This window comes from Lepidochelys kempii, chromosome 3 (genome assembly GCF_965140285.1).
Source record: "Lepidochelys kempii isolate rLepKem1 chromosome 3, rLepKem1.hap1, whole genome shotgun sequence".
Taxonomy (NCBI): domain Eukaryota; kingdom Metazoa; phylum Chordata; order Testudines; family Cheloniidae; genus Lepidochelys; species Lepidochelys kempii.
The window spans coordinates 15,838,094-15,849,539 of NC_136382.1; the positions used below are offsets into that span (position 1 = coordinate 15,838,094).

Sequence of the window (11,446 nt, forward strand, 5' to 3'; positions counted from 1 at the left end):
CTGAAACCAGGCGGAAATTTGTTGCATTATTCTCTGTAAACTACAAGCAGAGCTCATTAATTGAAAAATGAATGTCAACTGGCATTAGCTGGCATCCGTAAACTGAAATGGAGAAATGACCATGGCACATGCTGTGCTGTAAACAATATATCAGTGAAGCTGCAACAGGTTAAAAAAAAAAGCTCATGCAAAAGCAATCCTATCCTAGACTGTTATTGGCAAGCTCCCAAGTCTAGGGTTTTTAATGAGGTTTCTGCATCAAAATAAGTGAAACCACATGGAATTTTAATTGTTCATATTTTAAATACAAAACACAAGAGCAGTATGGTCTGCAGGAAAGAAAGTACGTACTAACCTACTGCTTTAGTGCAGAGATTGACATTTTAACATTACTTCATTTCTGTTCTAAATTTATATCTCACGGATGATTTGTATGCCAAACGACATTTGTGCAGAACTTACCTAGTAAACTTAAGTACCGTTCACCTAAACTCTGAGATGTAAATCCTTTGGGTAAAGAGGTAAACTCTGATTTGATTTTTCTTTTATGTTGTTAATTAAGCTCCATAAAATGATCATATCATAGAAGATAGAAATGGCATTAGAGATGCCGATTTCCATTTCTGTCTTTGTAACATCAACAGAGGAAATACTGTTTTCACTAAACAAGTGTAGCTTAGGCAAAACTTTCAGCTCTGAAATAGGCTGCAGGTTGCATGTGTCACTCATGTGAAAAGTGACACTTTGTGAGACCAGGAGGCCTCAAATTCAAACTACTTTCACCACTGTTATATCAGAAAAATCAATGTAAATCTTTAATGGTCGATTGGGATGTTTATGGGGGGAAGAGGGTGGTATTTCAAGAGAGATGCTTTACTGCACTTTCAAATTATTATACTATAAACCATCATCCTTACTTATGTGCATGGCACTTCACAGCAGAAACAAATAAAGATAGATTCCATGCCCAGAAGGGCTTACCATCTAAGATCCCAATCCTGCAAACAGTTATGCACGTGCTTAAATTTACACACATAAAGTGGTTGCAGGATCAGGGCCTAAGTTAAAACTAAAGCAGCAGAAGTAGATAAGACAAGGGGGGGGGGGGGCTATGGCAAAGTGAAGTCAATAAAATGGCATGGCCATATGGGAGGCTAGAGTATGAGTTACCAGGGTTACAGGTTTCAAAAGATGTGATATCAATGGTTCGATGCAATGAGAGTTAGAGTTTCCAAGTAAGCCTGAAAAAGTGGGTTTTGAGAAGAAAAACAAGGCACGGCTGACATTTGTTTTCCAATTCAGAACTCCCTTCAACCCAGCACTTTTCTGATCAACCCTGAAAATAATATGCTCGCACAAGGGCAGTACAGAAATGTTGGTAAAGAAACACATTGCAACTTAATCCAAAAAGTTAAAGATGTGGCTAAAAGGGAATTTGGCAAATTGGGCAAGTGACCGAATTGCAAGTAGGAGCTATACAGACATAACCCTCGTTGTGATAAGAAGAAATTACATTTATTCAGTGTTTACCTAAATAGGACTCTGTGCTTTATAAGCAACAGTGAAAAAACATCAAACGCATCTTGGACTTTATAACAAGAATTGTAGTTATTGCAAAGAAACAAAATATAAATACTTAATGTACAAATTCCACATCTACCTTTGAACGTAACTTGCACCAGTGTAAATTAGGAGCAACTTAGTTCAAGTCAGTAGAGTTACACTAATGTGAGAGCATCATAAGCAATAACAGATTCAGACTCAGTATCTCAAGCAGCTGGAGAAACTGTACAATAACCTTAAATTTCCCGATATGTATCAGACCTTTTCACAGTATAAAAGGAGCAACATGATAGCGTTCCAATACAACAGCTTTGTTTCTGGGTGGTATGGCCTCAGGCTGCTGTTTGTAGTTAAGAACCAAAGAATTTGCATGCAGTGACACAGTGTTTGCTATAAAAGTACAGTAGAACCTCAGAGTTACAAACACCTCGGGAATGGAGGTTGTTTGTAACTCTGAGCAAAATGTTATGTTTGTTTCCAAAAGTTCACAACTGAACATTGACTTAATACAGTTTTGAAACTTTACTATGCAGAAGAAAAGTGCTGCTTTTAACCATCTTAATTTAAATAAAACAAGCACAGGAACAGTTTCCGAACCTTGTCAATTTTTTAAAAAACTTTCCCTTTTTTCAGTAGTTTAAGCTTAACACAGTACGTGTATTTGTATTTTGTTATCTCTGCTGCTGCCTGATTGCGTACTTCCTGTTTCAGATGAGGTGTATGGTTGACTGGTCAGTTCGTAACATTGAGGTTCTATTGTACAAGCTATATTACGTTCAATAGTGCTGGGGTTTAGTGGGCTGGTAAATGGATATGGAGTCATTCACTTCTAGGTCACTGCTTCAACTCCAGATCAGGTAGTAGTAATCATATAATGATCACTCCTAGAAACGGCCCCACACTGGAACTTTAAATCTAGCTCTCTTTGAATTTCTGAAGATGTTGGATTAGAATCCCTCACGCTCAATCAGACCTTGTGATTTTACCCTACGCCTAATCTGGTTCTGAACATTGCCTTTCGGCACATTTCTAATCACCACCTGGCAGCATTTTGACTGGCTTATGTCAAATGAGTTAGTGGGGGTCTTCGTGCAGTTTCTAATGGTCAGAAACTGTCGAATGTCAAAATCATAAAAACCACCATGCCAGCTGATGGCACTCTCAACAGAATCCTTCTGCCTTAGGGTTTTCATTCATGCCCACCGTTGTCTCTCACCATCAAGGCCAAGGACAGGAATGGACCAACCTACCCCCTCACTAGATGGGAATGTTTGCAGGTCAGGTTTGAGGTGCATTGCTGCTATGGTGTGGGAAAGCACTGCTGTTATCTGTTGTGCAGCTTATGCTGTGGATAAGCAGAGAAATTCAGTGTTCAGTGCAGTCATCTGGCACCTGACAGGCACCCTAATTTCCCTTTTAAATACAACAGATTTGGTGGTTTTGGGAGAAAAGATGGGTGAACCACATGGGTCATGAAGTTTTGCAAAGCTGCTAAGTTCTCAAACAAAGAAGCACAGGGCCAAAGCAGCTTTAAATCATGAACACATTCCCTGCAATTTAAACCAGTGCTCCCTCCATATGCGTGTACACACACACACTTCATATGAGGAGAAAGTGAGCACACACTCTAAAGGGTTGTGCACCTCTAAAGGTAGGGTGGCACAAGTGAGTGCCCTTACACTGCATTCTATTTTTTCATTAGACTTCTTTGCCCCTTCTCTGTTCCCCCTGTCCAATTTTCATTCTGCCAGCTCTCTAATCCAACTTCTACCATCCCTTTTTCTGCTCCTTCTCTCCCCCCCAAGTTTCCTAAGCAGAACACCCAGCCTATTATTTTGAAACCTAGGATCTTTGAAGAGAATTGGAAATTGGGCTAAATGAGTTCACCCATCACTGCTTCACATCAGAGACAAACTTATTGTAGAGTGTTACCACCAGGAGAATTAGAGTAACCACGTGCTGTGGGGTCTATAGACAACAAGATGGAAGAGACACTATAAGCAGGCAGCTTCTGTGAATAATGAGTGTTGGGCTTGCAACTTACCATGCACTGTGCTGAAAATTAAAACACTCAGACTTCCTAGCAGCTTGGTGGCTCACCTGTTTTAAAACTCTCGACATGCAGCCAATAACCTTTTTCAGAGATGAAAACCTTGTCCAGTGGATCATGACCTGAGATATACTGAATGATAAGAACAGTGGGGGCATATTCATCCCTGGTTTAACTCTCTTGATGTCACTAGCATGACTAACTCAGTGTGGCCAGCTCTTGTGATTTTATTGTAAGTCTCGGGATAATTACTGTTGTTCTTAAAGCCCAGCTTCCGAAGGGAAGTGCTCACAGGAGACTCAGCTTTCTTTTAAAACAAAAGGTTTCTAGCACTCATGGCTGCAGAGGAAAGCCTGTAAAGATGACCCAAGTGCACCCTTTATGCTCAGAAACCAGAAAGCAAATAAAATATAATTCAGCATTTATTATTTTTTAAAGTCTCAGCGGGGTTGGGTCCGACCAGTGTTTTTTCAATGCTTGGAGTTGGCAATACTACTAACTCCATTGCCATCAGTGGAGTTACACCAGGGATGCTTTTGGCCCAGCATTTGTATAAGACAGGTCTATGATTCTTTTCCTTGCAATGTATTATTTGATATGATTTGCTGTTCTTTGGGGGACCAAAAGAAGTGGGTTTTCTTTTAAAAAATCACTATTATAAAAAAATTGATATTTACAGAATTTTCCCCCCATCTTTTGTTATAATTTTTAGGTGCTTCAGAGCTGGGCCCATTTTCAGATCCCAGGCAGTTCACAAGCATTTCATCCCTCACTGAGAGCCGCTTCTCCAACCCACGAATGCACTATCCAGCTACCTTTACCTATACACCGCCAGTCACCTCAGGCATGTCACTGGGTATGTCAGCAACCACTCACTACCACACCTACTTACCACCGCCCTATCCAGGCTCTTCCCAAAACCAAAGTGGACCATTCCAGACCAGCAGCACTCCATATCTCTACTATGGCACTTCATCAGGATCATACCAGTTCCCCATGGTGCCGGGAGGAGACCGCTCCCCTTCCAGAATGCTTCCTCCCTGCACCACCACATCAAACGGAGGCACACTATTAAATCCTAACTTGCCTAACCAGAATGACGGTGTGGAGGCTGATGGAAGCCACAGCAGCTCCCCAACTGTTTTGAATTCTAGTGGCAGAATGGATGAGTCCGTTTGGAGGCCATATTGAAATTTTCTCTGCGCAGTCCAATCTCCGTGAGCCAAAAACAAATGGTCGGCAAACTACAAAGTGCCTGTTTTTTAAATAGATTTTACTGATATGTGCAACTATTTAGATGAGATGGTAGTGGCCATAAATAACGCAAGAGTGACCAACCAAGCACAATCCAGGTTTCAGATTATGTGGATCAAAGCACATATTTTTCTTGGAAACATTTTACACCTTGTTTTATATTTAAAATGTATTTTTTACACACAAAAATAACCCAATTTTTTTTTTGTCTAGACTGTTGTCATAAATAGTGAGTTCGTTTGCCAATAAGGAGAAAACGGACTCCCCAGTTATCAGGAAAAACATGGCGAAGCAAGGCAAAGGTCACGCTCCATTTTATTTTTTTAAAACCTTGAGCTCCAGATACAGTTGCAAACATACAACGTATGGGACCCTGTTCACTCACATAGTGCAATTCAACTGGCTTGTATTGGTGCACATGAAAGGGAAAGCACAGATCAAGTTTCTTTCTTCCATTTTGCTATAACACATTCAGATCATGGTGGATGTTCAAAATTTCTATCCAAGCCTTGTTGCACATAAAAGTTGGAACTTTTCGGTTCATTGCTTTTTTTTTTTCTTGGTACTTAAAAGAGAAAGTCTTCAAGGTACCAATCTGAATAGACAATCTTGGGGTTTCCTCTGTTTTTCCTATAATTATTTTTGCCTTTGTCCAATTAACCAAAAATAAACCCCAACCCTCCAAAATTAAAGCAAAATCTTATTACTTATGCAAAAAATAAAAATGGCAATATATGCTACTCAAGCCAAAATGGTATAGGTAGTACTTGTGTTTGGCTGTGTTTTTTTTTTCTTTTTAAATTATAAATGTGTGAAATTTGAAGTTATTTGCTAACATAAATCATCATATAACTTTAAAGAAATATTTATAATTATTTAATGACATTTGGACCCTTTAAACGTCTCTTAATGTAATGCTATGTTGACTTCGGTCTCTAAAAGTGGGTTGTTTTTTAAAAAAATAATAAAATTTCTTCAGGGGTGTGAACCTCAGACCGGTACCTGAACTCTGAAAAACAGTTCCAGTGTGAACTGGTTACAATGCGATTAACCCTCCCCGCAAACCAAAATACATCCATATCAAATTATTTTGGATGTAGCTTTTTTAAAAAAATAACCTATGAAGGAAATATTGTGTTTAAAAATGTTATTAGCTATCTGGTTGCCTTCAGCACAGTCTTGCCTTTTAATCAGTAATAACTGAGCTGGTTGAAAAACAGGAAGGAAAAATGAGTGCTTCCTCCACCCCAGATTTTCCTTTCTCCCTGTTTTTTCCATCAGCATTTGAAAAATGTTAAATTCAAAATGTCAATTTTGACAGCGTGTTTCTAATTTTGAAATGTTGACAAATTCTGGCAGCGTCTCAAAATTCATAAAAATTTCAACTAGCAGTTGCTCAGAAATGGGAGACAGGGAGAAATTTGTGATAATCCCATCAATGTTTCTTTCATTGAAATTTCAACCAGGTGTATATAATAATTGGTTTATGAAACAAAACCAAAAGTATTTAGCCTCTTGATGTGATTTAGTCACAATTAACTAGCATCAAATGCTAGAGCGATGAGGATTCTTTTTTGTTTACTTTTAAATAAATATGGCAGTTGTCATATTGCAGAGACAAGCACAAGGGAATAACTGCTCTGCAGACCAATGCTCTGCCAGTCCGGTGTTCAGCAATAGTCAGATCTTCAAACTTAATACTGAAGATGAATGTCACCTTAAAGCTCACTCCTGGCTATTAAGCATTGTACACTAATACAGGGATATGAAATTGCACCAGATACCCTTAACTAACCTGTCTGCTACCAACAGTAAACCAAGGCACCCAAATTTTGCAAACCAAGGGCTGCATTGGCAAGTTCTCAGGAGTCTGATCCTGATACAAACTCCCCTGAAGTTAGTGGGAATCTTTCCATTGATTTCAATGGGTTTTTGGATCAGGCTCCTACTGTACATATTAACCTCTGATTCAGCAGTCCATCCACATTCAGCAAAACACTTACGCATGTGCTTAACTTTAGGCACATGCTTAATTCCCATTGTCTTCAATGGGACTTGAGAACACGCTCAAGTGTTTTGCTGAATCAGGGCCATAGAATACATCAGATTGCAGCCACCCTGGCTTATAACAAGAAGTGCAGCCTGCCTAGGCTTCATGCTGCCAGTATGCAGTGCTCTCTGTTGACCCAGCTAGTCTTAATTGCGTCCAGTAACCAGTATTCTCCTTGGGCTGCACCTCTGTTGACAATGAGGATGTAATCCTCACACTAAATAAATGGTGAACAGTCATCCAGTATAATAATTTATTTGGACAATATAGACATTGTCATCATCAGTCGATGGTTTAGCCAGTCAGCTACAGAGATTACCATGGTACATTCCTCACAATTTGGTGTGATTACTCGCTCTTAAAAAAACAAAAAAATCTTTGCCTTCTAAAGGTTGTATACTAAGTATGCTTAAATAAGTAAGACACTTTTCTAATACTTAGTTTTCCTTCAAAGATGGAAGCTGTAATTGATTCTATTTATTTGTGGTAGCTTGAAGCATACCACTGTCCATTTATTTGTAACTGTAAAGTACGTTTGCTAATTTCAGTAGCACTTAAAAAGCCAGTGTCTGGTTACACATTTCAGTTTTGTGTTTTGTTTAGTAAGCAAAAGAAAAAACATGTACTGCCCGTGCAAGCGGTTTCCTATTTAATAAAAGGTACTATATTTGTACGTTATTTGTGATTGCTGAGAAGGGCTTTGTAAAGATTTACTGTATGCGTATTAAATAATTTTTTAGGGATGCTTTTGTGTTGAAATGTTGTGAGAGTGGCTGCAGGCAGCAACCCAGAAATTTTTTTTCTCCTTAAAGATTTTGTTGTACCATTCAAGCACTTCATTTGATTTCTGGATAAATCCATCACAGACCTGATTTCCATTTTGCTCAGTACCTACATAACTCTGTTTGTGTCACCCCATTGTTAAACTGGACCATTAGGAACAGACTTGCAAATAGCTTTTGCATGCAATGCAAAATGCATGCTTAAGTTTGTTGCACTTGCTTTCTGACAGGTCAGGTTGACAAGGGGGGGCTCATGCTACTGTGCTAAAAATAGATGTGTAGACATTGCAGTTGGGCTCTAAAGCCCATCCCCCTCTCTAGGCTTCAGAGCCTGAACTGCAGCCTAAGCTGCAACTTCAAAGCACTGCCTACACAGCTATTTTAAGCACAAGTATCATGAGCCCCCCAATACAGAGTTTGTTGACCAGGGTTCGGTGGTTTGCTGCCATGGTTTATGTGGATATGCGCTCAGCTTCTAGGTTCACACAGGCAAATGGCTAATTCTGCTCATGTAAGCAGGCAAATACTAAGAAGGAGATAGCAAAAGTACCCAAAGATTTAAGAGCACAAGTCCCATGGACTTTTAATAGAATGTGTGCTCCTAAATCCCTTTGGCACTTTTGAAAAATCTCTTCCTATATTTGCACTGGTGATTGGGGGTAACTACACAAACATGTCAGTGCACAATCGCATGTCTGAGCTTTTGGAAAATGCTTCCAAGTGAATTTGGAAATGTTCTTGATTCAGGATTTCAGGAAAATGTATGTTATGGAGTTAATCTTAGAGTATCATTTACATTATGATTATTATGAGGATTATTTCCTCAGAGGTACAAGAGCCCTTTTCCTTCGGGGAGTGGAAGTCTTGGTGCAGTTCATGGATTTAAAAAGAACGAAATGCCTTTGTTAATCTCCAGCTCTCTCAGATTCTACCAAAGATGTACTTACATCAGAACAGGTATGATGTCCTTTATACAAAATAGGGTGGTAAATCCAGCTCTCCATACTCATATACGTAGACCTACTGAAGTCAATGGGACCACATGTATGAAGCACATTGGATTTGACCTAAAATGTCATTAAAGTGGCATTTATGGATTCTTTTACCAGACCAGCTGCTGTGTACTTCTTAGTCTTCAACTTCCTGCCAGCAGTCCCCCAGCAAAGATTTATCAGTCTCAACAGGCGCCATTTTGAGTGGGGAAACTTTTGCACTGTCATACTTATCGGAGTACGGCTCTGCCTTGATTACTGGAGCCTGCCATGGAATCCAGGTGATACAGTGTGCCAGGATTCAGATAGACAACAAGCCATGAACCAAAGCAATAATTATAACCGGTACCAGCCATGAGTACAAGATCAAAGAAGCCCGATTCTCTGAACCCCTGAATTTCTTACTGTTTTTTTAATATAATGCATTTCATTTTAACATTTTCTGAGAACTTTTTTAGATGTTTGTTTACTTCCACGTTTACAGATAACTCGTTGCTTTTTTTTTTAAATGCAGTACTTTTAAGTATATCAGCCAAAACCATACTTTTACAGTAACTTTGTTTTAGGTAATACAAGTGACATTCCTTTTTGTTGTTGTTGTTAAATATGTTTTACCAGTCTTGAATTTCCGCTGGAACAAAACATTTGTAGCATTTCTTGTAAATACAAGCTTTAAGTTTTTTATTTTTTCAAATACCGTTGCCCAAGATTTGCTTTTCATGCACATATTGTACAAACACATTCTGCTTTGTGCCACAGACAGCGATTGTGGATGAGTTTACTTTAAGTTCAAAGGGACTATTTGTATTGTATGTTGCAACTGTAAATTGAATTGTTTGGCATTTTCTCATGATTGTAATATTAATTTGAAGTTTGAATTTCATTTTCAATAAAATGGCTTTTTTGTTAATGTTCTTCATTGCTTCTTCTCCTCTGCTGTCTCTTTAATTATCCAAGTCATACACCTGAACAGTCAAGGACTGGATAGAGCTAATATACCATGGGCTACTATACCAAAAATTCATCGGTTGTTTCTTCATTTTCTGCAGTGTTTAAGGTTTCATCTAAACATCAAGATAAAGTTTCCAGTCTGGATGGCTGCAAAGAAAACTTTTCAGATCTGACCCCCCACTCCCAAACACTGCTTTCTTCCTGAGTTTGCAGCCAAACTACTTTAAACAGAATTTTTCAGAGGGATGTAAACATTCCCATTCATTTTCACTGAGTGATAACTCTGAAACCTAATGGCGAATTTTAGCACAAACAGCCAGTTCATGAGGCATTGTGAGCAGAGCTTACGATTTTGGGGAGACCTTGAGCAGATTTCAGCACTCTCACTTCTACCTGACTGACCCCTGCACCTGGTCAGACTAATTGTGAGGAGGAGATCTGGGAGAAGTTAACTTTTCCTCCCCTCCCCATGACAGCGGCAGCAGGAGATCAGCCTGTTGTGTGAGCTGCTGAGTTGCCATAGGACCACGTGGAGGATGGGAGGAATAGAACAAATAGCTGTTTGCATTGCTTATGTCTAAGAGTATCCCTGCATAGAGCATTCCCACAAAATGCCTTAGCCTCATGGTATCAGTTTGCATTATTTTTTTGTGAATAAATATCTACTTCGCATTTATAGCAGCTCTTAGGTGTGGGTCTGAGACAGGAGTAATGTATCTGCTGCCTGCAGCTGAAGGCATATGGAAAGGAGTTAATAGCTCTTTTTCTTCCCATCAGTCCTATTAAACCTCCAGTAACAAAGGGCAAAAAGGTAGAGGTGCAGTTTTGATTTATTGTATTTTACTCAGGATTGGGGATCCAGTGATAACATCAAATGATCACTTCTCCAGAAGCCCCATCAGTTTCTGCGAAATATAGTTAAAGCAATTAAGTTTCTGCCCTTTGTAGTTATGAAGATAACCTTCTTGACATGAACAAAAGCAGTGCTTCCAGAGAGAAACAATAGCTCAGGGAGGTGTGATAGGCGCCATCCATCTCAAGAAATCTTTAATGCTGAAGTCTAATGATGAAAATGTAAATAGTAGTTTAATAGCTATTTAATAGCTGTTTGTTGTAATACAAACATCCAGTCCCTCAGATTGTGGGTGAACATGGTACCAGTTTGGCCCCTGACTTTAGGAAAACTTTGCCCGGAAAGCAAGAACCACCAGTGTGCCAGGCAACATACTTCATTCTCTAGTGTTTCAATATATTCCAAGTCTTATTGTTAAGGAGTTTGGTAACTGCTTATACCATAAACTATAAAAATCATTAGTGCATAGACCTCTTGGTCAACCAGAGCACAGGGATGGCTGCAGTCACTGATTCATAACTGCAGTCATTTTTGGTAACCGTAGAGCATGCAACTCTGCAGTCTGAGTTCTGCTGCCCTGAGAACTCATCATTCACATGTCCTCAGCAAACATTGCTGCCTCAACTTCTTGTTTTGTTTAGTATCCAAAAGAAGAAAAATGTAAAACAGTGCATTCAAATAAATTAGTGGAGGGATTTTCAAAAGCACACAAACACTATGGCCTTTAGTCTCAGACTCCAGACCAGATTTTTGTTATAACCTCAGAGAGGAATCATAGAATATCAGGGTTGGAAGGGACCGCAGGGGGTCTTGTCCAACTGCCTGCTCAAAGCAGGACCAATCCCCAATTTTCACCCCAGGTCCCTAAATGGCCCCCTCAAGGATTGAGCTCACAACCCTGGGTTTAGCAGGCCAATGCTCAAACCACTGAGCTATTTCTCCCCCACATCC

The 11,446-nt window shown here is 39.4% G+C and overlaps 1 protein-coding gene across 3 annotated transcripts in view; it reads left to right on the plus strand.

Annotated features, from left to right (window-relative positions):
* The window catches only part of RUNX2 (RUNX family transcription factor 2), a 111,018-nt gene extending 101,447 nt beyond the window's left edge, over positions 1-9,571 (plus strand). For 2 of the 3 annotated variants that reach the window (XM_073335765.2, XM_078852047.1), the window contains one exon: positions 4,326-9,571. In XM_073335765.2, coding sequence (XP_073191866.2) covers positions 4,326-4,804 — 479 coding nt within the window. In that variant the 3' untranslated portion in view covers positions 4,805-9,571. The remainder of the gene's footprint in view (positions 1-4,325) is intronic. The other variant, XM_078852048.1, reaches the window with a different exon arrangement.
* Positions 9,572-11,446: the final 1,875 nt, after the last annotated feature.